The sequence below is a fragment of the Panulirus ornatus genome, chromosome 9 (genome assembly GCF_036320965.1).
Source record: "Panulirus ornatus isolate Po-2019 chromosome 9, ASM3632096v1, whole genome shotgun sequence".
NCBI classification, from domain to species: Eukaryota; Metazoa; Arthropoda; class Malacostraca; order Decapoda; family Palinuridae; genus Panulirus; species Panulirus ornatus.
The window spans coordinates 18,777,020-18,804,027 of record NC_092232.1 but is presented as its reverse complement, the minus strand read 5'-3'; the positions used below and the strand labels follow the sequence as shown (position 1 = coordinate 18,804,027).

At 45.1% G+C, this 27,008-nt stretch overlaps 1 protein-coding gene across 4 annotated transcripts in view; it reads right to left on the bottom strand.

Moving 5' to 3' along the window:
* LOC139750241 (NFX1-type zinc finger-containing protein 1) overlaps positions 1 to 27,008 on the bottom strand; it is a 612,387-nt gene that overhangs the window by 239,874 nt on the left and 345,505 nt on the right. For all 4 annotated transcript variants that reach the window (XM_071664746.1, XM_071664749.1, XM_071664750.1 and 1 more), the window contains one exon: positions 12,992 to 13,049. In XM_071664746.1, coding sequence (XP_071520847.1) covers positions 12,992 to 13,049 — 58 coding nt within the window. The remainder of the gene's footprint in view (positions 1 to 12,991; positions 13,050 to 27,008) is intronic.

The window sequence follows — 27,008 nt, the reverse complement described above, 5'->3', positions numbered from 1 at the left end:
GTGATATATCAAAACCTTAGTTTTATGCAGGTCTGAAAATTGGTCCTTTCTTGGCCTCATATTTCTAACAGTTAAGACCAGGATCCTAAAAGTTATCTCAAGTCAGTTCTTCTCCTCCATACAAGCTGAATACTGTGCCAAATTTCTACTTCAAATGAACACTGAAAATTTCCTTTTTTCCCCCTCTCTTGTTATCATATACGGTCGAGGGCAAACACCCCCAAAAAATCAAACCCAGTTTGTATTTTCATATAAGCATCACTGTCCTAGAATTTCAAACCAATATATCAGTGGACACAAACGTAACAAACAACACGGACAACAGTAGTTTAAACAACAGACGGTGACGTTGACTACGGACAACAGACGAGGACGACACTGCCGTTCATACATGATCTTTCGAGGCCGAATGAAAAGAAGGGTTAGTTAAGAGAGAACGAAAATCCCCACATCCATCCTCCCTCAGTGAAGCTGCACCTTGGTTCTTAACAGAGACAAAAATCGACGCTCAGGGCTTCAAAGAGGGATTCCACGGTGCAGCGACACATGTCTCAGAGGCTTCACTGACACAGCTCACCTATGAACACAGTCACAGCTCCACAACCAGCCACAGTCTCACCCACAACCCTTGCTCACACCATAGCCGTACTCATCTTCGCCGCGATCCCACTCAGAAGCGGAGCCCGCATTCAGAGAGACTGCCTTACACGATGCTGAAAGCTTGCCTACGCCACGGCTCTATCCACCGCCACAACCCTACTCGCTACAACAGCACCATCCACACCACAACCCTACCAGCTCTTACAACCCTACTTATGCCTCAACCCTACTCACAACAACAGCCCCATCCACTGCTACAGCCCTATCAAAGCCACAGCTACACACACTGCCACAGCTATACTCATTATCATAGCCCCAACCACACCACAGCCCAACTGACTGTCACAGACCCACCGGATACCACAGCTCTACTCACAACCACAGTTCTACCCACCATGACGGCTTCACTCGCTGCCACAGCCCCAGCAACATCAACCCACCCCCTACCCCCTCCCATCATCAGACTAAGACTCCAGAACCCAGGACGATTGTGGGCGCCGCTCTAATGATGCACTAACGAGGCTTCTTATCCCAGGAGGGACTTGTTCTTGTGGCCGGGACCGCCACCGCCTCCTGATGCGGTCCTGCTGACGACGCGCCTTAACCTCTGCTCCTCCGCTGTATCTCTTGCCTGCTGAACTGTGCGGTGATATCCTCCGGTCCCGTCTTCTCTGTTGTTCCTCTTCCTGGGCGTCGTTCTCTGTTGTACTTCAATGACAGATGGAGTACGTACACTGTGCTATCCTCCAGTCTCTCTACCCTATTTTTTTCTTTTCACGCTGAAGGCTTCAGTCACGGACAAAAGTCTACACCAAGGCCAGGCCTTGACTGAGACGGAAAAAAAAGAGGTTACGGAAAGGAAAAAGGAAGAGACGAGGAAAAGTAGTTGCGAATTTTGCAAGTGAAAAGCCTGTCTTTTAAAAAAAAAAAAACGCTAGTTCATAATTACTGGGAAAGACCCGAGAAGGGTAGAGTTCCAGAAGCTTCGACATGTAGGGGAAGAAAGAGTCATCTCACTCGCATTATCATATCGGGTTATCCCTCATCCACCTTCTCTCTCTCTCTCTCTCTCTCTCTCTCTCTCTCTCTCTCTCTCTCTCTCTCTCTCTCTCTCTCTCTCCAGTCGATCGAGATCTCTTGATTCCCGGACGCTGTAACCAACTGGTACAAAAAAAAAAAAAAAAAATTGGCCTTCGATTGCAAGGTCATGTGAAGCTGTGAGACACGCACCCCTGAGAGATGGCAAAGTTCAGTTCATAGGGGAGATTAATAGTATAGAGATAGACTGGGAGAAATTAGACTCTCATGTACAGACAGAGTCACGAAGAAACTTGGTTCTTGGAGTATATACAAGAATATGTCCTGTATCAGCATGGCAGAGGGGATGATACACCATCATACTTGATCATATTTCAACGCTAGTGGATTATGGAAACTGGAGACGTCATTTACGTATGACACAATAACAATAAAAAGTGATCTTTTGATTTTTAAGTTTACGTGGAAAAATAAAGATACGAAAACACAACATTGAAGGAAACTAGATTCAAAGAGGAGATATGATAGCAGATAGTACACAGAGCCAAACAATATCTATGGGAACATAAATTGGAAAATTGAGTTTTGTAGGTATGGTAAAAGTCACTGATATGGAAGGTTCTGTTAAATTTACACTGGAGTAGGGACCATTGGTATACCTGTAGCTGCAATTACAGAGGGAAGGCTAAAAAACAAAAGTATGTTGGTCACTTAAAAAGATGTCAAAAAGCGAAGAGCATAGGGTTATAATGCGGAGGAGAGATACAGGCAGCGCCACAGCCATACGATATTTGAAAGGTATAAAAAGCAAGGAGTATGTATAGTAATATAGGAAAAGAGGGAAAAAAAAAGAAACTTTGAAAAGAGTATTGTAGACCAGGCAGGGGACAATTCAAATCTATTCCATAAATTAGTCATTAGTAAACTGTCAGATGCAGAGCAGCTAATCAAGTTCAGGGATTCAGAGGTGAGAGTTGTTGACGATGATGTTAAGATATTTTAGGAGAATTCTTTTTTTTTTTTACACTGGAAGACATTATAACTGACACCAGTGAGATGGGAACGAAATACTGGTACGCATGCCCCTTCCTCAGCATTTATCTGTCAGTCATATACTTAAGTCGGTTTGTACAAATATATATTTTTCTGCATCCGTACACAACTGCATCTTTCCATTACATCTTGTTGAATATCATTGTCTAGAGACGTACATGTTGAAATGTCGGCTGGGCTTTTACAGTCTGTGCGCCTCTGTCTGTCTCTCAGTGTCTGTGAAGTTAAATCTCGGGACGTGTCTGCCAAGCCCGGCTCGTTGGCTCACGCTGAGTCATTCCGTATTCATCGAATCTTTGTCAAGATCTCAACACAGCGCTGGGGCCATCTGTCGGGGGAAAAATTTTGCCAACGAAATTTGTAAATGTCCAGCACTGCGCCACCAGCAGCAGCTTTCTTCTGCCAGGTCTTCGTCAGGGGTTGGTGATGTCCCCCCGTGGAGACGTCCTCCCCCAGCTTGCTTACTGGATTGACTCTTTTTTTTCCCCAGTGTTTGTCCTCAGATTAACATGGTTTACGAGGGAAGTTAAATGGTCATCAGGCACTTGTCACCAGAGAGACTCCTGACCCTCAGACACGGTCGCCTGACACACGGCTGGGTCTCTGACGCTGTCACTAGACACACGGCTGGATCCTCTGACACTGTCACTATACACACGGCTGGGTCTCTGACACTGTCACTAGACACACGGCTGGGTCTCTGACACTGTCACTATACACACGGCTGGGTCTCTAACACTGTCACTAGACACACGGCTGGGTCTCTGACACTGTCACTAGACACACGGCTGGGTCTCTGACACTGTCACTATACACACGGCAGGGTCTCTGACACTGTCACTATACACACGGCTGGGTCTCTAACACTGTCACTAAACACACGGCTGGGTCTCTGACACCGTCACTAGACACACGGCTGGGTCTCTGACACCGTCACTAGACACACGGCTGGGTCTCTGACACTGTCACTAGACACAGGCTGGGTCTCTGACACCGTAACTAGACACACGGCTGGGTCTCTGACACCGTCACTAGACACACGGCTGGGTCTCTGACACTGTCACTAGACACACGGCTGGGTCTCTGACACTGTCACTAGACACACAACTGGGTCTCTGACACTGTCAGTAGACACACGGCTGGGTCACTGTCACTAGACACACGACTGGGTCTTTGGCACTGTCAGTAGACACACGGCTGGGTCTCTAACACTGTCACTAGACACACGGCTGGGTCTCTAACACTGTCACTAGACACACGGCTGGGTCTCTAACACTGTCAGTAGACACAAGGCTGGGTCTCTGACACTGTCAGTAGACACACGGCTGGGTCTCTAACACTGTCACGAGACACACGGCTGGGTCTCTATCACTGTCAGTAGACACACGGCTGGGTCTCTAACACTGTCACTAGACACACGGCTGGGTCTCTAACACTGTCACTAGACACACGGCTGGGTCTCTGACACTGTCAGTAGACACACGGCTGGGTCACTGTCACTAGACACACGACTGGGTCTTTGGCACTGTCAGTAGACACACGGCTGGGTCTCTAACACTGTCACTAGACACACGGCTGGGTCTCTAACACTGTCACTAGACACACGGCTGGGTCTCTAACACTGTCACGAGACACACGGCTGGGTCTCTATCACTGTCAGTAGACACACGGCTGGGTCTCTGACACTGTCACTAGACACACGGCTGGGTCTCTGACACTGTCACCACACTCCCGGCTTATCTCCTGACACTTTTCGCCAGACAGACATACGTTCGTCCAGCCGGCATCCTGACGACACCAGCCTCCATGAGCAGATCCTGACGTCCAGGAAATGATGGACCCTGGACGATTCTCCTCCGTCAGCGGCATCTGGCGCTGGCTGCCTCAGCTTCCCAGAGGGAGACATGATAAGAGAAATAGGCAAGCACCACCATCCTCCTGGTCGCGAGTCTTGGGTAACAATTAGCGACGTTTCACCTTACTGTTGGGTAAGTCAGTTCGCCTAACCCCAAGTCTAAACCTGTTCACCACTCGAAGATGCTTCATACCCCAGTGTGTCATCCCTATATCCTTTCTCCATCTCACCTCTGCGTCCTTCCACTTTTAATCCCACGTCCTTCCCCATCCGACCCGACTTCCTTCCCCTCCTCACCCCCTAACCTACAGCCTTACCCATCCACCCCGTCCCCCTTCCATACGCCATAGTCGTTCCCCTGGGCTGTAATGGTGGGCATAAATACCACCAGATCAAGAGATCGGTTCAAACAGATTCCCTGAGTAAGGCATCACACAAGGAGTCTCTGATGTCTCTGGCTTTCGTCTGTGAACGATTCTTTTTTTCTTTTTTTAAACTCGCACGAAACTGGGTCACTGGAAGAACGCTCCTGGCCACGTCTCCTAACACTTCTTGATCGCTATCGCCGATAGATGTTAGGGTAATAGCGATATTCATGGCAATATTCTGGTCAGGTTACCATCTAAAATATTTAGAAATAGTTCTTAGAATAATTTGTTTTAATACCTTTCGTGTCTCGAATGAGCTTAAGTCTGGAAAATTCTCTCAGATAAGCTTCTCTCTCTCTCTCTCTCTCTCTCTCTCTCTCTCTCTCTCTCTCTCTCTCTCTCTCTCTCTCTCTCTCTAAATCTGATAAAGCTCTTAACCCTTCGGGCCCCCAAAGTTAATCCTTTTGAATACAAAGACTTGAACCTTGGATTCCCCAAGCTGAGCCCCTGGGCAGAGTGAAGTATCTGATATCTTGGTTGTGATCACTTATCATTACTTGCTATCTCCCCCTCCTGGTTTGACTATATGAGCAAGACAAGCAACTGTCCTGGCAGAGACTACATACAGCTACTGATATTGATAACTCAAGATCCACCATATGATGAGCTAACTCCATGAGTAAGATAACCTAAGACTCGACCTAAGAACTCCATGAGGAAGATAAGAATGCATATGATAAATCTATGGATAACTTAAGGTAAGTCCATGATCAAAATAACGAAAGACCTAACATATGGTAACTCAGTGGGTTAAATGACTTCTTAAGATCTGCCATAAGAATATCAAACTTCACGAGAAAAGATAACTTAAGGTCTGGCATGAAATAACCCACATTCAAGGGAAAGATAACCAAATACCTTACGTAAATATGTATGTATGTGTTTGATACCTCAAGACCCTACACAAGATTACCCCAAGGTTGTTTGGATCACTTGAGGCCTGACATATCCTTACACAATGAGAAAATAACTTTAAACCTTACGTAAGATAATGCCGGACTAAGATAATCTAACGTAACCAGACCCGTCCAGCTCCAGCAACAATAAGCTCCCACAACCCGACAACAACACTCTTCTCCCCCTTCAACAACAACACCCACTACTCAAACCCACTTCATTAACAATACCCGTCACTCCCACCGAAACAATACGCCACTTCTAATCTCCTACAACACTGACCCCCACGCCAATAGAGCAATATCAACACTGTTCCCATAGAAGAATATGAGAGTGCTTCAACATCCTTCACGGCCACTCACACCACCACAACAAGAAAACTAACCTTCGTTTGACCTACGGCAACACTAAACCCGCCCTAACATTAAAACCACACATCCCCCACACAGTAACACTAACCCACAATAATAAACACCCTTACTCGGACCACAATAACACTACAATCACTCACGCCATCATAAACCTCTCTTCTAACCCAGGCCACTACCTCTCTTCTCCCCCCCGACCATAGCATTACCCCCGCTACAATTCCAAAACAATGCCAACCCCGACAGCAACGACACACCCACACAAACGTAACCTCGACCCTCTAGTCGCTCTCCTACATCACGTCCCAATCCGTAAAGGGATTGGTCGCACTTCCACATCATGCCTTAGTCCGTATGGGACTGGTCGCACTCCCACACCTCATGCCTCAACCAACGTGGGACTGGTCACACCAACCCCTCATGCATTAACTAGTGTGAGACTGGTCGCATCCCCTTGTCAACCAGTGTGCCCTTCTCAACCAATGTGGGACTGGTCTTAGTTGCCCATACTTTATGCCTCAGCCAGTATGGGTCTAGTAGAGTCAACTCGAGGATGGCGGGCGTCCAGATGTTGCACTCCACTAGAACATTAGTGGAGGAAAGTTACACTTGCTCAGTTGTTCTGTTAACATGACGTTCCAGCTGTCATGTAATGCTGGCCGAGGCAGCTGCACATCACATAAAGCTGAAACGCCAGAAACTTTTGAGGTTTTACGAAAACTTGGCTTGTTAGTTGGCTACCGAGACGTTTCTGTTTTATTCTCTGTTTATCTGTCTCGGTTTTCCCTGGCCGCTTACGCTCTGTGCCTTCTTCGACTGAGATCCAACACTGTGCAAATATTGGCTTGTGGGCTGAAGGTGCAGGAGTGGAGGACCTGGCTGTAGCAACGCTCCAGTGAAGATGTAGGAGTGGAAGACGTGGCTGTAGCAGAGCACCACTGGTGAAGGCAGAGGAGTAGAGGACGTGGCTGTAGCAGCACACCAATAGTGAAGGTGCAGGAGTGGAGGACGTGGCTACAGCAGCACTCCAGCAGTGAAGGTGCAGGAGTGGAGGACTTAGGTGTAGCAGCGCTCCAGTAATGAAAGTGCAAGAGTGGAGGACCTGACTAGCAGAGCATCATTAGTGAAGGTGCAGGAGTGGATGAGGACCTGGCTGTAGCAGTGCTCCAGTGGTGAAGGAGTGGGAGTGGAAGACCTGGCGGCTACAATGTCGCTCTAATAATATCCTCTGTGAACGTAAAGTGTCAATACTGTTTCCAGCGATAAACCAAGGACACGAAATAATGAAACCGGAACTTTCATGTTAATCTACAGATGAAGTTCAACATGCATGACGGAGGAGACGAACACACACAGCGGTGGTGCTCAGGTCTTCACACATCCCCACCCAAGGCCACTGTGGTACAGGGATGCACACACATCAAGCAGATGATGAATCCTTACTCTATGTTTCCCTATGACTAAATAGGGATTCGTCTGTTCGATAGCTGTTGTAGGATCAAGATCAAATGCCGAAGTTAGAATATCAGAATCTATTTTTTCTTTCTCACGATTCCTTTGGCATTAATGGTTTAGAAATAAACTTTAGATCCGAAATTTAGCTGTGAGGCCTTTCTTATAGGGATATCAATGTTGACTCTGAGCGTCATTACTGGTAAAGCCTAGCCTTTCACTAGACGATGTGACCAGCCTTACGTACCTTAGCCGAGGAATGCCTTCATCCATCATCGTAACCAATGACACAAGTGAACTAATTAACAGGTGAAAAGCTGGCAGAAGCTTACAAACAGAACGACGCCAGTAAATACAAACAGACTACACCAATATCTTGCATAATCCTCTTAGCTCTCACATTCAGGAGAATTAGAAGGCTCTGTGTCCCTCTGTGTCTCATCTCGTCGAGCTATCTGGCTGTTCTTTTGAGCGGCGAGAGTTGAGAAGTTCGTCTCCCCTGCACAACTTCGCCACGAGTTTTGAGTTTTGCGAGGACCTCGCCACGATCACCCCACTGGGAGAACTACAGTGGAAGTGAAACATATATATATATATATATATATATATATATATATATATATATATATATATATATACTATCCCTGGGGATAGGGGAGAAAGAATACTTCCCACGTATTCCCTGCGTGTCGTAGAAGGCGACTAAAAGGGAAGGGAGCGGGGGGCTGGAAATCCTCCCCTCTTGTTTTTTTTGTTTTTTTTTCCCAAAGAAGGAACAGAGAAGGGGGGCCAGATGAGGATATTCCCTCAAAGGCCCAGTCCTCTGTTCTTAACGCTACCTCGCTAACGCGGGAAATGGCGAATAGTATGAAAGAAAGAAAGAATATATATATATATATATATATATATATATATATATATATATATATATATATATATATATATATATATATATTTTCCTATAAGTCCGCGGGGAAATGAAACTCGATAAGTTCCCAACTGCAATTTCGTGTGATAATCACATCAACAGGGGAGACACAAGAAATATAACAGTCAACTGATATACAACGAAGAGACGTAGCTAAGACGCCATTTGCTATATGGAAAAAGAATTCAGAAAGCCCACAAGCAATACAAAAACAAATCACTAGCAAGCAAGTACATAGTAGTGCTGGCGATCAATCAAGTGTGCCATAGGGAGGGTCCATAAGCCAAGGCTTCAGTAAAAACACTTAATCAAGACATTAAATGATCCAGTTTGGCCGCTGGACTGCCAAGCGTACCGTGACCACTCCCTTTCCTACAGGCGAGGGAAAAGCCAATACCATACTTATATCTAATATCTAAATCTAATAACAGCGGCAGAGGTATTGCGGTATGCATCCTAATACACACCTGCTGGTAATAACTAAAACACGCTAATTCACACGTGTAATGGTGAAAAATGGTGGGAATAAATCCATGACATGTGTAAAAACAGAAGCATACGAAGTCACCCCATATAGGTTAATGTACGCTAACATCCCATCCCTTAACACAAGTGAGACAGCTCTTACCATAAGAAAGTGTTGGGCAAAGGAATGATGAAGAGGAAAAACACTTAAAACTAAGTTCATTTCTAAACAAACTGTACACTGTAATTCCTTCCGCACAACATAATCCAGACTGGCGAGCCGCTCCTCTTGGTCTCTGGTGTTAAAAGTTCACTTAAGGGGACACCAGCTCGTTACTCACGCACTTAAAATATGACCTTAAGTGCAATGTCGACTGGCTGCACAGGAGACCGGGCGTGTGGGAGGCCTTGCTCAGCGACGGGCCACGTCCTCCCGATTAGGTCGGTCTGTACATGCACCGGAGTCCGAGCCTGCGGTAGTCCATACTCAGCGACAGCTCACGTTCCCTTAGGTCAGGTCGGCCTGTACGTGCACTGCTTGCATTTGCGAGGCGCGTCCTGCGTACATCCTTGGTACGGTTCATCGTTTCCGTGTCACATTACTAAAATTCTATGTCTCCTCATCTGGCACCCGGCTCCTATGAGCACCGGGGATGTGATAGATGTTAGCGTTACGTCCCTCCTCTGGGGTAGACAAGCAGCGCTGCCAGCTATGTCTATACTGATCTGGCCCTGACTTACCCAACACTGACCTCGTCTCTGTTCTGCGTGATGTGGGATGCCATTTGCTGTATCACCGAGGCAATTAGTTCAGTGTCCTTGGATAATTACTCCACTAATTCACTTTTTCACTTTTCCCACACTCGATGCATTTTTGTTGTGTCTTCCATCGTCACTTTCTCCCTGTATTTTCTGGCTTGAATACCACGAATATTACCCTGTATTCTCGCGCTTGAATAACACAAATATCACTCTGCATTCTCTTGCTTGAGCACCATGAATATTACCCTGTATTCTCTTGCTTGAACACCACAAATATTACCCTGTATTCTCTTGCTTGAACATCACGAATATTACCCTGCATTCTCTTACTTGAACATCACGAATATTACCCTGCATTCTCGCACTTGAACACCATGAATATTACCCTGTATTCTCTTGCTTGAACATCACGAATATTACCCTGTATTCTCTTGCTTGAACACCACAAATATTACCCTGCATTCTCTTACTTGAACACCACGAATATTACATTTTACTGTTACTTAATCCTATGGGGGACTTGCTATGGACGATGCCAGGTCCAATAAGTTACAATCCGGATACAAGAAAGAACTCAAACACTACACCATTTCTATTATTCTTGCATTCTGATATTCTACTCACTACTAACTAAACAATTTTAAGAAAATATCCTTAACTAGAGGGAACAAGGTAAAGCGGGAGACCAAATTGGAGATAGAAGAATGGAGTGAAAAAAGAAAAAATGAAAAATTGAGTGATGTGCCCTGAACATTACGATAATGATTATCATTATTATTACTATTAAGTTATCTCACAGGTCACACGGACACCAATAGTTGTATGAAAGAGGAGAGAATACTTTTGAACACTACCAGATATTCAAAAGCCGACTGATGCTTAAACTTCGTCTCATATACCCACCGCATCAGTGCAGCCAACCGCAGAGTTAAAGTGAGTACTTCCCCAGTCGTGTCTCGCTCCCATTATGTTCTCAGCGAAGGATCCTGTGGATGATTATGCCAGCTGGCGAGTCAGCTACGTTGGCCGGCTGAACCTTACATTGTAACATCAGCCTCGACAAAAACCAGGGCCTCTACCTGGTCTCTGTCCTCATCATCACCCATCTCTCTTACGCCACCTCGGCCTTCATCATGACCCAGGGTGGCTCTGGCTTGATCAACAACACCTATGACCTGTGACCTGCGCTTTGGATATCTCCTCCTCCCCTCACCCTACCCTTTCCTCCCGTTACAGATGTCCTCCTCTGTTCTGGTGATGTTGACCCTCCATAACCCCCACGTCACTGGCCATTATGCGATCATGGACTCTGATCCCTACCATTAATATGAATCCTGGACCTGGATTCCTATAGCATTTGTTCTTTTTTTTTTTTTTCATTCCAGTAGCGTTGGACCCTACCCATCCGACCTACGCCATTCCCAGCCACCTGGATACTGGAAGCTCCCCTTTCCTCCTCCTCGTCCCCTTCCTCCTCCCTCATGGCCTGGACACTGGAGGACTCTCCAGTCCCCGACCTGGATTCTGGAACCCCTCTTCTCCGTCCTTTTTTTTTTTTTTTCCCCACCGTGACCTGGACACCTTTGTCAGCGGACGGGAGAGGAAAAAAAAAAGAGGTTTCCTATATTTGTGGGCGAACTGAGGAGAGTACATATTGCTCACCCCGAGGCGAAGTGGGCGGAACTAACATGGCCACTCCGGCCATAGTGAGACATCTCTCTCTCTCTCTCTCTCTCTCTCTCTCTCTCTCTCTCTCTCTCTCTCTCTCTCTCTCTCTCTCTCTCACCACAGCCGAAGCCTTTCCCTTTTTGGGTAAATTTTCTGAAGACGACGTTTGAAAAAAAAAAAAAAAGAGAAACAAAAAGTCTGAGAAGAGAAGGTAAGCTTGTTTCTTACTCTCTCTTTTTTTTTGTTTCTGTTTTTCAACAGTTCGCGTGAACAACCCAGCTTTAAATAAGAAGAAGAAAAAAAAAAAAAAGAAAACAACTCAATCGTCACACCCGATGCCCACCGTGACAGCTGGAGAGTTTACTTGTTTTCATTTACTCGATTTACAGTTTTACGCATTTCCGTGGACAAAAGAGAGGAAACTAGATTGGCGCAGTTGAAACATCGCAGATATTTGATGGCTTCGAAGTGTGTGTGTTAGCGGAGGAACGAAATCTATGGCGTTTGGGATGTCTGAATTCACAACGAAATTAGACTGAAGTTATGACTGTATATATAAGACGTATGCCATCCTGTTTTTAATACTGATCCACAATTAAGAATATTATATATATATTCATTTATCTATCATACTTTGTCGCTGTCTCCCGCGTTAGCGAGGTAGCGCAAGGAAATAGACGAAAGAATGGCCCAACCCACCCGCATACACATGTATATACATCATGCCCACACACACACACATATACATATCTATACATTTCAACGTATACATACATATACATACGCAGACATATACATATATACACATGTACTTATTCACACTTTGCTGCCTTCATCCATTCTCGTCGCTACCCCGCCACATATGAAATGGCACCCCCCCCCCCCCGCGCGATATAGCGTTAGGAAAAGACAACAAAGGCCACATTTGTTCACACTCAGTCTCTAGCTGTCATGTGTAATGTACTGAAACCACAGCTCCCTTTCCACATCCAGGCCTCACAAAACTTTCCATGGCCCCAGACGCTTCACATGCCCTGGTTCAATCCATTGACAGCACGTCGACCCCGGTATATCACATCGTTCCAATTCACTCACCATCTTTCACCCTCCTGCATGTTCAGGCCCCGTTCGCTCAAAATCTTTTTCACTCCATCCTTCCACCTCCAATTTGGTCTCCCACTTCTCCTTGTTCCCTCCACCTCTGACACATATATCCTCTTTGTCAATCTTTCCTCACTCATTCACAATCGCTGTGATGAAATATGGAAGATATTTTCGAGGTGAAGATGTGACGTTTAAAAGGCATTTATGACCACAGAAGATGTATTAAATAGCCCACTGCTAGTTTATGTCACCCCTCACACAAGGCTGTTCTATCCCTCGCCCACGACAACGCTCTACTCCAGTCTCTCCCTCCACGACCAGGCCCTTCCCCACAGTAAACAATAACACAGGACGAGTAAGAGCAATAACTTACCCAGCAGAGGTCGGGGAGTGCAGAGCAGCGGACGTTGCACGGAGCGGATCTCCAGGAGCTGAAAAGAGAACACCGTAGTAATTTTGGTTAATTCTTCGCTGTATAGAAATACACATACTCACACACACACACACACACACACACACACACACACACACACACACACATTTTTACACAAAATATGAAGGGTTGAAGGTTAAATTTCGTGTTAAATTGATAACAGAGAGAGAGAGAGAGAGAGAGAGAGAGAGAGAGAGAGAGAGAGAGAGAGAGAGAGAGAGAGAGAGAGAGACTCTACGACTTAATGTAAGCAAGGGACCGCAAGATATAGAGGAGAGGGTCGTACTGTCTCGTCCTCCAGGGTCGTATCGTCGTGCTCAGTGGGTCATATTCTTTCTGGGAACCTCCTCCACTCCCAGGCTGTGGCATCCACGTGTCCCTTCCTTCCTCGTGCTTCTGGTCACATCCCACTATCGCCCGCCTCGTTCCGTCAACCCTCCACCACTCACCAACACCCTTACATATTCTCTCCACCACTCTTCAGCACCCTTACATATTCTTTCCACCACTCACCACCACCCTCCTCACATATTCTCTCCACCACTAACCACCACCCTCCTCACATATTCCCTCCACCACTCACCACCACCCTCCTCACATATTCTCTCCACCACTCACCACCACCCTCCTCACATATTCTCTCCACCACTCACCACCACCCTCCTCACATATTCTCTCCACCACTCACCACCACCCTCCTCACATATTCTCTCCACCACTCACAGCACCCGGGGTGATCTACTTCCTTCCCCACCTTCCTCATATCGTGGTATATCTCCTCCTCCTCCTCCTCCTCCCAGATAGATGTGATGTGTAAATGATCGAGCGTTGAACCCCTCGCTGCTGCCATTTGTTCGTTCCATCGTTTGTCACCGTCAGACTCCCTTCCCAGGTCTCAAACACGCCCACGTTATTACATCAGTGTTTTATGTTAAGGGCGTGAGACATATGGGGAGAGGAGAGATACAGTAGCTACTGTCCTGCCTGATGTGGGAGTGAGACAATGTGGGGAGAGGAGAGAGACAGTAGCTACTGTCCTGCCTGATGTGGGAGTGAGACAGTGTGGGGAGAGCAGAGAGACAGTAGCTACTGTCCTGCCTGATGTGGGAGTGAGACAGGGTTGGGAGAGACAGTGTTGGGAGAGCAGAGAGACAGTAGCTACTGTCCTGCCTGATGTGGGAGTGAGACAGTGTGGGGAGAGCAGAGAGATAGTAGCTACTGTCCTGCCTGATGTGGGAGTGAGACAGGGTTGGGAGAGACAGGGTTGGGAGAGACAGTGTTGGGAGAGCAGAGAGACAGTAGCTACTGTCCTGCCTGATGTGGGAGTGAGACAGTGTGGGGAGAGCAGAGAGACAGCAGATATTGGACCCACCTGATGTGGGTGTGAGCAAATGTGAAAATACTTGAGGATGACAATCATCCGTCATGGCAGGAGTGATGCGGCCAGTACCTGCAGAGGAGCGTATTAACGTGGGAGTAAACCGAGGGCTGGCAGCCAGCGGCTCTGGGGGAGTGAGGCAGTGTGGGAGTGACAGAAGGATGGCAGCCAACGGCTGTACATAATGAGACAGAGTAGCCATGTCGTGCCTTTAAAGGTTCCCTGAGCCAGACAAGTTCATGGGCACGTTAGACAACGCCCTCGTCAGCCTTCACCATCACCACGGCCATGCAGCAAGGGGAGAGCGAGAGGTTTTATGGGATAAGGGAAAGGGGAATGAGGGAGGTGTGTATGTTCCTTGTTTTCTGAGAACAGGGAAGTTTTTCCTCCCAACTTCTGGCACCAAGTCTCAGGCGTTTGGCACTGGTGTGATGCAGAAGTCAAGCTCGAGGATGGTACACACAAGAAGGTTTACAAATTGCAGTGCTTTACGAATTAGCTGAGAGAACCAGACATCTTTCGCTGACGACGAAGACGGCGGGAGCAAAGTTAATAAAGTTAAAAAATTGACGAGTGAAACTTTATATCAACCTAGTGACAGTATCTACTTGAATACACTGATGTGCTCAAGCAAGCCTTGAAATGTCTTTACCAGCAAAGCCAGCAATATCTTCTCGAAGGTGTTCACTGATATTTAATTAACTTCAGCAGATAATCAAGTAATGAGTGTTGCTTTAGCAGCCTTAAACATTCACAGTGGTATTCAGTGGTGAGCAGCAACGTTCTTAAACCTGGGTTGTTACACTGGGCACCAGACGAAGGATCTTCCCCCTGTGATTAGTACAGTCTATCAAACTTGTATGAAGCGGCTACACTCACTCTCACAATCCATATCTCTGGTGCCTGACTCTTCTCCTCACATGCACAGCATTAAGTTCTTCATACCTGCACCCGGACTGATCGTGTGGTCACAATAACCTAAAAGATTAATCATTGAGGAGGAGAATTTCTTTTTCTTTTTCGAAAAGGTAAAGATGTTGTAAGCGAGGAGCCGAGCAGGGGAAAAAATGACAGACATTTGCGAAAGAAAACTTATGACTGAGACGCGCTATACCTACAGTCCTACACATGACTTAACGGCTGCGACGCGTTGTACTACAGTCGTATACATAACTTACAACTGGGAAAAGCTAACCTACAGTCCGACATATGCCATTTGGGACTCTGCTTTACATAGAGATAAATGATATGGAGAAAATCCAAATTTAAACATAAGCTTTTGTTCATACCAAAAAAAAACTTATTGCTACCTTAAATGCAGACTGCATTAGAAAGTTCTCTCGAAAATCGAATACAATTTCCATTTAGCTCGATCGTGTGGAGGATACCAGAAAATATCTAAGATGTGTGTGAGGAAGAACCCAGCCCAGCCTGGTTATCGTCACTCCACAACAATGGTGCGCTGAAAGGCCTTTCTTCTCAAACTGTCATTCTGGTTTGCTCTCCCTCCTGTCTGTACCGCTGCTTACCGATACGCAAAGTTTATAGAGCGTTTTCTTTAAACGTCTCCATTTGGTAAAGTAAGAGCAGAGAGGAACCTTCTCCGGCAGGAGGTACTGCAGGACGTAAGAACACCACCTTGGTTACGTCGACTGATTGACTAACATATGGTTGTCATACTTCGTCAGGAATTCCAAAAACATTTCTAACCGAAAATAAAAAGAAAAAATTTCTGGTTTCTGTGTCATTATCTTTTCATTCAAGTGGAAATGAAAGGTAATGAAACCTGAGGTAGGGTTTGAATATAATCCACTAATTGTTGTTATCATACAAGTGGTAAATGATTATAATTATCAAATGAACGGTAACCAGCTGATATAACACTGGGAATTCATTCAAAAAAGTTAACCAGGATTAAGGGAAGTAATAACCAGCTTTAGCAATAAGCAAATGTCTAACCTAACCACCCCATATTAAACGGATGAAACGTAAAGCACACACACACACACACACACACACACACACACATACACACACATTGTCCTGACGCTCCAGCAACCCTCCTGCCACATTGTGTTGCGCTGGTGAATACTTTGTGGCTTCCAGGTTTCCAATATATGACCTACATTGGATACTGGCCTTGTTCTCTCTCATCAAGTGCATTATCATATCATTTCTAATAATACGTCCCACAGTGATTCAGTCTATATAATACTTCCTATTGTGATTCAGTCTATATCATGCTTCCTATAGTGATTCAGTCTATATAATACTTCCTATAGTGATTCAGTCTATATCATATGTTGGTGATGCTGAGTATCTCTCTTTGGAGATGTAATACTATCACAAAAAATGAAGCCTTAAACCGTAAGGCGAGGCAAGAGGGACGGGGGGTTGAATGATTATAGCCTTAGCAACACATTATATATAACAGTACAGCAGAAACAGCAGCAGCAACACAGTATGGCATCAGCAGAGCAGCAGTAGCAACACAGTATACATAACAACATAGCAGCAGCAGTCGCAACACAGTATAGCATCAGCACAGCAGCAACAGCGGTAACAGCAGTAGTATAGTATGGAATCAGCATAGCACATAGCAGCAGCAGCAGCAACTGTAGCACCATAGCAGCAACGTAGCAGCAACAGCTGTAACACCATAGCGACAACATAGCAGCAACAACTGTAGCACCATAGCAGCAACGTAGCAGCAGCAACTGTAGCACCATAGCAACAACGTAGCAGCAGCAACTGTAGCACCATAGCAGCAACGTAGCAGCAACAGCTGTAACACCATAGCGACAACGTAGCAGCAGCAACTGTAGCACCATAGCAGCAACGTAGCAGCAGCAACTGTAGCACCATTGCAGCAATGTAGCAGTAGCTGTAGCGCCATTGCAGCAACGGCGGAAGCAGTATGTGTCATGTCGTTGCAAGATTAGGAATGATACTTTTGGAAGAATCGAGAATTTTACATAAATCTCAGCTCTATCTTGACTCTACTCTTACGTGCCTCGAGCTTTTAAATAGAGTGAGTGCTGGACAGTTCAGTCTAAGCCCACTGAGACCTACTCCAGTGCCCTCCATTGGCTGGGGCCGCAGAACAGAGCACAGCATATGCTCCAGCCGAGAGAAGCCAGCGAGCGAACTTAACTCAGCTGGCACAACTAAATATGAGGACCATTTGGACATTTCTCTTCAGCGTTGTAATAGGGGGATGGACTTAGGCCAGGGGGCGTGGTGCGCAGCCTGGAGAGGTTAGGTTCAGTGTCAACTTTAGGGACCACCCGCGCCCACACCCTTAGCTAGGTCACCACACACCCAGCCAGGCCACCGTACTCCCAACTAGGCCACGGTGACGGCCCCAGCCCGACGGACTGAGTGGCCACCACACACGCCGATAGGCCGCCACGCACCAGCCACGCCACCACACACTCAGACAGGTCGCCATACACCCAGCCAGGCCACTATACACCCAGCATGGCCAACATGCACCCAGCAAGGCCACCGTACACCCAGCCAGTCCACCACACACCCAGCAAGGCTCGTACATGTGTGAAGACGAGGCAGCGTAAAACAGCAGCAGCATCACGCACCCACGACCAAAGGCATCATAATCAGCTGGACTTCGCTCCTTTAATACTATGGTACGACTTTTGGGTACAGCAGTACGACCCCTAAGCACGAAGGTATGATAAGTGAACACGAAAGTACGACACTTGGATATAATGGACCGACCTATGACCTGACCCATATGGTTCATATTGTGTCACTCAAGTCGCGCTCAAGTGCGTTATAGTCGTGCTCAAGTGCCGTAATGGCTGCTGAGGCGCGTTACAGTCGTGCTCAAGTGACGTACCGTCGTGTTCAATCGCCACATCGTCGTGCTGAAGAACGTCCCTTCGCGCTAAGGGGCTAAATCTGGGTCCGCTAAGCTCTCCAGTAGTCACGTTTTTAGCGGCAACTTTGTTGAAGACTTTTGACCTCACTAGAGCCATTTACTTGTGAGAGGAAAGACAATATTCTTGAGTGCATTTGTTTTGTGCTTTACTTTAACTAAATGCCGACATCATTGGCCTTGAGTTCGAAGATCTTTTGCCTGGAGTTCGAAGCTCTTTTACTTTGAGTTCGTAGGTTATTTGCCTTGAGTTCGAAACTTTCTTTTAGGAGTATACATGAAGGTACTCAGTGGATTTATGATGGCAAATTACCTCGTAGATACCAGTTTGTTGGTATCATTATGGAGATCTTCATGTAAAAACCAGACTAACTTCTGGATATTTTGTGTGAGAAGTGAAGTGGATGTGAGGCAGTTCATGCAGCTCGCGTCCACTCAACGCCAGACTCTGACGAAGAGGAAGAATGTGGTGGTCACTGAGGTACTGAGTGTGTCCATTACTGCCAGCCAGTTGCCTCAGCTGTAATGGCGGCGCACGGCTCCCGCTGCTGTTGCTGCTACTGTTGTTATGCTGCCTCTCTAACTCCTGTTGTGGAGGCGAACCCAGCTGCTGCTGTTGTTATGCTGCCTCTCTCACTACTGTTGTGGAGGAGGCCCCAGCTGCTGCTGCTATGTTGCCTCTCTCACTACTGTTGTGGAGGCGGCGACCCCAGCTGCTGCTGCTATGTTGCCTCTCTCACTACTGTTGTAGAGGCGGCGACCCCAGCTGCTGCTGCTGTTATCCTACCTTTCTCACAGCAATAATGGCAGTTTCAGCTGCTGCTGTTGCTGTTATGCTGCCTCTCTCACAGCTGTAGTGATGGACCTAACTGCTGCTGGTGCCACTGCTGTTATGTTCCCTTCCTCAAAGCTCCTAGAGGCATGCTGTGTATACGCCACAGCTCCCAGAGGCAGGCTGAATATACTTCCCAGGTTCTAGAGTTAGACTTTGTATTCTTCACAGCTTCCAGATGCAGGCTCTGTATACCCCATAGCTTCCAGAGGCAGGGTGTGTATACTTCACAGGTCAAAGAGGTAGGCTCTATATACTTCACAGCTCCCAAAGGCAAGTTGGATATACCTCACAGATCCCAGAGGCAGGCTGTGTATACTTCACAGCTCAAAGAGACAGGCTGTATATACTTCACATCTCTCAGAGGCAGGCTGTGTACACTTCACAGCTCCCAGAGGCAGATAAATGTACACTTAAGAGAAAATACTGTTTGCTTTTTATAGGCTGATACTGTGTACTGTAGAACTCTCAGAGGCACACACTTTACAATATAAAGCTCATCACGGTAGAGGGATGGCTCAATTACCTTCCCAGAAATCCAGTTGGCTCCTAAAGGACTAACAACATCCTCTCACACGACCAAGAGAGACAAGGGTTTTGCCTCTCACTAGACAGAACCGAGTGTTATGTCACTCACAAGAGAGAGAATCGAGCATCAAGTCTCTCATGAGACAAAGAATCGAGTACTATGTCTCTCACAGAAACAAGAGAGACAGTTACATACGGTAAATAAGTATAAAGTATTTCCTCATACTGACCTTCAAAGGCTCGGAGGAAGTTCTACTGGAGAGGACGAAGTGATACTTATTACGTTCAATATGCAGACCGCAGGACTTTCAATGATTAAGGTTTTGAGTTATGAGCCACAAGGCACAACTAACCCCTGATATAGACCCCTTATTCATATCCCCTGCTTCTACCCCCTACGTTAGATATCATATTTATGAAAACCTGACGGCAATAATTTTTGTACATTATGGTAAATTCTGTATGGAGGAGTGGCCAAGACAAGCCACCTCATATACTAATCCTATGCCCCTTCCCGTAATCTCTTCGAACTGTTCGAAAAACACTTCTCTCTCTCTGTACACAAGCAAAGCGTAAGGTCCTGATGGCGTCCATCCCCATGTACTGAAAGAGTGTGCCTCTGAATTTGCACCTGTGATTGCTCGTCTGCTCCGTTTCCTTTCAAAACCAGAACTTTTCCTTCGTGGAAGCATGCGTTGGTACTTCCCATGTATAAGAAAGGTGACCGTTCTAACCCCTCTAACTATCATCCTGTTACTTTGACAGTCTACTATTCCCAAAGTCTTTGAATCCCTCCTCAACTCCTGTTTATGCAAACCCCATCTTGATTCTGTTTTATCTGCCTCTTCATCTATGCTTTGTGAAGAGCCCCAGCTGTGTGCATGTTCCCTTCACTATTTGACCACCATGCTGCTCAATCCTCTCATATGTTTGGGCGGGACCCCAGTGTTGCCGTTGATCATATTCTACAGCTTATTTACAGCTGTGCTGGGTTAATGTCCTCTCTCACACTGTTTGACTAACTCTCTCCACTTTTGTCTCTCAATCCTGACCGGACCCACAGCTCCGCGGCTGTAGATTGGTTCAGCCTTTCCTTTCTCACACTTCCAGACAGGCTGTTCCCATACTCAAGGCAGTTGTATACTTCCAGTAGTACTCTATACTTTCTCTCCTTTTATCACAATCTCATTTACTTCACACTCAAATAGACCAGCTGTATTACGTTACACTCTGAAGCACTGTGCATTCCCTCCAGATGAGATAATTACATTAAAAAATATGTATTTTATTATAGTATAGTTACTTAAACTTCAAGAACATTTAATATACAGGCATACGGTAGAGGATGGAATACTTCCCAGAATCCCGGTGTCTAAGATAAACGATCTTAAAAGAGAAGGAGCAGGGGTTGGACCTCTCACTGCCGTGTTTTTTATTTTCACTCCAAAAAAGAACGAGCATCAAGTTCAGGTGGCAGAGCGAGTATATTCCTCCAAGAGAGACAGTTCCTCGTATATATAAGTATCCTCTCTGCTTCAAAGGCCGAAAGTTTAGAAGGAAATGATATTATTATTCAATATCAACCAGACTTAATATAGTTTTATTATATCACAAGACACTAACCTATATATACTTATTATATCTGCTTCTACTATAGATATATATTATAAAACTTGAGGCAATAATGTTTGTAATTAGGAAATCTGTATGGAGATGCCAAGCAAGCACTCAATACTAATATGCGTAATCTGTGGAATTAAAAAGCACTTTCTTTGTACACAAGCAAAGCGTAGTGAGGGTTATGTTATGAAAGGTTGGCTCACATTGGATGGATGCTGATGAACGTTTTCACCAAGAACTTTCCTTCGTGAAGCAGGTGGACTTGATAAGAAGAGGTGACCGTGCAACCCCTAATATATTGTGATAAGGGAAGTACAAAAAGTCTTTGATCTCGCTCACGCCAATTAACATCAGGGGTAAAAGCTCTTCCGGAATGGTGATTGGACATGTTGTAAACTGAGTTCCACGTGCTTCTATTCACAAGTCTGATCAACATCCCGGGAAAGTTTGGGGGACCTAGTATGGAATAAGGAGCTTTGAGGTTTTGTGCATTTAGGTCTCAAGCTTAGACTGCTTATTGACTATCCTCCTTTGTCTTCTTTGTCCCTTAGCACCTTCCCTTCCACGAAGGGGTCCAGGGTGTTGTTTATTTCTTTATGCAAGTGGTCGATTTCGACAAATAAGGACAAACTGTATGAATTATGACAGATGAACACTGTAATGTCCTCGATTTATATATATTATATTGAAATGTATATATTATATTTAGTGATGTGACATAGTATTATATAATTTTTATCTGGGTGGGGGCAATGTACTTTTCCTGGCTACTCCTGCTGTTGAGAAAGTGCACTAAAAAAATGAAATCATCAAGTCGTGTTGGTTTTTATTTTTGTAATTTTCAAAGATGGATGAAAGCCGCGGTATTCCCTCAGTGCCAGTCCTCTGCTAACCTACCTTGATGCGGGAAATGGCAGAATAGTTAAAAAAAAAAAAAAAAAAATATAAAATAAATATATATATATATATATATAATATATAAATATATATATATATACATATATATATATATTGGAGAGGATCACAATTTTGCGCGTGATCCCAATATTCCTATGAGTCCACGGGGAAAATGAAACACGAAAAGTTCCCAAGTGTACTTTCGTGTAATAATCACATCATCAGGGGAGACAGAAGAGAGGAATATAACAGTCAGTTGATATACATCGAAGAGACGAAGCTAGGACGCCATTTGGTAAACATGTTTACCAAATGGCGTGATTATTACACGAAAGTGCACTTGGGAACTTTTCGTGTTTCATTTTCCCCGTGGACTCATTGGAATATATATATATATATATATATATATATATATATATATATATATATATATATATATATATATATATATATATATTATATATATAGCGTTATTGAGATGGCCTTGGTTAAGGCCTCATTTGCCTAAGCCGTCTCTGCTATATCTCACCAGTTCCTGCCTGCGTAATTAGTTGCACTTCCGTTCTCACATCATCGTACATTTATCAGATGAGTCTTCATTGCTTGCATTATGTCTAATGCAAACTACTGATGATAACTGAGTCCATCATGGCATCGCACTACGCCCTATTTCATATCTGATACAACGTTCTGATATCTTCTTTTTTGTTGGTAAATTCTGATATCACGATTTGATATCATAATTGATAACACCTACCTATCATGGTTTTTGCAGATGATATCGTGTGGTAATCCTGGTTTGGCTTGGTTGATTTTCCCGCTCAAAGTTCAAAGTCTTTCATCTACTCTTTATTTTAAGTATTCTCATTTTTGAATGTCTCTCTGTGAATTTCCATTTTCTTGTACTACAAAAAACCAAGCTGAATTTTACGGGATTCTCTTTCCAAGTTCCATTTTCTTGTAATACAAAAGTTTATGTTTTACGATGGCAAAGGGAACTTTCTATCATTCCCAAAGCAAACAACATCAAGGGGAGCTGAAGACAAAAACGTAGACTAGTGTTGAAAAGATTACACCCTGGATAAAATAACATCAACCTTTCACACGTAAATTTCATACTATAACGAGAGACACGTTTTCCGTATACACACACACACACACACACACACACACACACATAGGGTAGAAAGAATACTTCCTACGTATTCCCTGCGTGTCGTAGAAGGCGACTAAAAGGGGAGGGAGCGGGGGGCTGGAAATCCTCCCTTCTCGTTATCAATTTTCCAAAAGAAGGAATAGAGAAGGGGGCCAAGTGAGGATTTCCCTCAAAGGCTCAGTCCTCTGTTCTTAACGCTACCTCGCTAACGCGGGAAATGGGAATGATATATATATACATATATATATATATATATATATATATATATATATATATATATATATATATATATATATATATATATATGTAGCTTTGCGGCAGCGGTGTGTGATGTCTCCATGGTTGTTTAATTTGTTTATGGATGGGGTTGTTAGGGAGGTGAATGCAAGAGTTTTGGAAAGAGGGGCAAGTATGAAGTCTGTTGTGGATGAGAGAGCTTTGGAAGTGAGTCAGTTGTTGTTCGCTGATGATACAGCGCTGGTGGCTGATTTATGTGAGAAACTGCAGAAGCTGGTGACTGAGGTTGGAAAAGTGTGTGAAAGAAGAAAGTTAAGAGTAAATGTGAATAAGAGCAAGGTTATTAGGTACAGTAGGGTTGAGGGTCAAGTCAATTGGGAGGTAAGTTTGAATGGAGAAAAACTGGAGGAGGTAAAGTGTTTTAGATATCTGGGAGTGGATCTGGCAGCGGATGGAACCATGGAAGCGGAAGTGAATCATAGGGTGGGGGAGGGGGCGAAAATCCTGGGAGCCTTGAAGAATGTGTGGAAGTCGAGAACATTATCTCGGAAAGCAAAAATGGGTATGTTTGAAGGAATAGTGGTTACAACAATGTTGTATGGTTGCGAGGCGTGGGCTATGGATAGAGTTGTGCGCAGGAGGGTGGATGTGCTGGAAATGAGATGTTTGAGGACAATGTGTGGTGTGAGGTGGTTTGACCGAGTAAGTAGTGTAAGGGTAAGAGAGATGTGTGGAAATAAAAAGGGCGTGGTGGAGAGAGCAGAAGAGGGTGTTTTGAAATGGTTTGGGCACATGGAGAGAATGAGTGAGGAAAGATTGACCAAGAGGATATATGTGTCGGAGGTGGAGGGAACGAGGAGAGGTGGGAGACCAAATTGGAGGTGGAAAGATGGAGTGAAAAAGATTTTGTGTGATCGGGGCCTGAACATGCAGGAGGGTGAAAGGCGGGCAAGGAATAGAGTGAATTGGATCGATGTGGTATACCGGGGTTGACGTGCTGTCAGTGGATTGAATCAGGGCATGTGAAGCGTCTGGGGTAAACCATGGAAAGTTGTGTGGGGCCTGGATGTGGAAAGGGAGCTGTGGTTTCGGGCATTATTGCATGACAGCTAGAGACTGAGTGTGAACGTATGGGGCCTTTTTGTTGTCTTTTCCTAGTGCTACCTCGCACACATGAGGGGGAGGGGGATGGTCTTCCATGTGTGGCGAGGTGGCGATGGGAATGAATAAAGGCAGACAGTGTGAATTGTGTGCATGGGTATATATGTATGTGTCTGTGTGTGTATATATATATGTGTACATTGAGATGTATAGGTATGTATATTTGCGTGTGTGGACGTGTATGTATATAAATTGTGTATGGGGGTGGGTTGGGCCATTTCTTCCGTCTGTTTCCTTGCGCTACCTCGCAAACGCGGGAGACAGCGACAAAAAAAAAAAAAAAAAAAAAAAAAAAAAAAAATATATATATATATATATATATATATATATATATATATATATATATATATATATATATATATAGAGAGAGAGAGAGAGAGAGAGAGAGAGAGAGAGAGACTTTTTCCACAAGTAATTCATCCTAACAGTAACATTTAAGTCACCCTTCTCTTAATCTTTAGTAATCTCGTTTTCCTATTATCAACTCTCTTGCTCTGTTCTCTCTGAGCGTTAGGAAAATGTCACAAGATTACATTATATAAATATTTGTTTCCGTTCTTTAAGATTTTACCCGAGATTTAAAAAAGAAGGAAAAATACTCTAATCCTTCAGGGAAGACACGATGTTTTTTGCCTAATAAAACCGCTTAAAAAAAGGTCGCCACAAAAGACAGGTTTGAAAGCAAAAACCACACATTAAATAACTTATTCAAGACAAATGTAAAAGTAGTTAATCTTTGGGGTCAAGATAAACGTAAAACACATTGATCTCAGAGGCTAAGACAAATGTTACAGCTGCCATAGCTTAGGGGAGGACAATGCATTATGCTGTCCTTGATGTGGCGTTGGTGGGGCTGTGTTATGCTGTCCCTGTTGTTGTGGTGGTGGGGCTGTGTTATGCTGTTCCTGCTGTGGTACTGGTGGGTTTGTTATGCTGTTCCTGCTGTGGTGGTGGTGGAGCTGTGTTATGCTGTTCCTCCTTTGGTAGTGGTGGGGTTGTTATGCTGTTCCTGCTGTAGTAGTGGTGGAGCTGTGTTATACTGTTCCTGCTGTGGTAGTGGTGGAGCTGTGTTATGCTGTTCCTCCTGTGGTAGTGGTGGAGCTGTGTTATACTGTCCCTGTTGTGGTAGTGGTGGGGCTCTGTTATGCTGTTCCTGCTGTAGCCATGGACCTCCAACGTGTCAGACCAGCTGCCCTAGGAACACCACCTGACCTGGTGTACAACCCGTCAGACCAGCTTGTCCCAGGAACACCGGTACCTGACCTGGTATCGTGCATGGGTCTACGTAGCTCCGTGCTCTGCCTCCGTTACCTAGCGAGGTGTCCTCGTGATCCAGGCTGTGGTGAGATTCTCAGGGTGTGGAGTGGCCACCTGGCTCACGTAACGCTCCTCTTGAGGAAAGGCGTATGTGTGTGCGCGCGTGTGTGTGTGTGTGTGTGTGTGTGTGTGTGCGTGCGTGCGTGCGTGCGTGCGTGCGTGCGTGCGTGCGTGCGTGCGTGCGTGCGTGTGTGTGTGATACATGGCATCTGTCGAATGACGACTTTCTGATGGATAATAAGCGCATGCATTAATGGATATGCTAATGAGCAATGAATTAACCAAATGGACGCATGAATACGGGTGGGTCTGCCTGCCTGCAGGGTTAATACGCTCTCATCATGAAACGCTGCTAAAAATAAATACGTGATAATTGATGTGGATTCCCTAAATAAAAAAAGAATACGTCATAACTGATGCAGTTTCCCCCCGAAATGCGTCTTAATTGCTCCGGACTCCCCAAATACGTCATAACTAATGCAGATTCCCTTAGGAATACGATATAACTGATGCTGATTCCCTACAGAATGTCATAATTGATGCTGATTCCCCCTAAAATACGTCATAAGTGATGCGGATTCCCTAAAAGATACATCACAATGAATACTGATTCCCGCGCCCTTCATCTCCCCACCACACACTTTACTGCTGTAGTGTGGGACTACTGGAGGTGCATCTAGTCATTCATAAGTGCAGGGAAACATTACTTATGGATTTCAAAGAAGCAGAATACAGTGCCTGAAGATTTCAGAGCACTGCAACATCTGGCAGCTGCACTGCTCATGTGCCAATTAAAAGTGTATAAAACTGCTATTTTCTATTTTTTTTTCCTGGTATGGTTGTTGCTGCGTGCAAGACAGGATAATGTTACAATACTGTAAATGATAGCTTCATATTGTTACGTGGTGTAATGGTCAAATATTTCAAATGTAT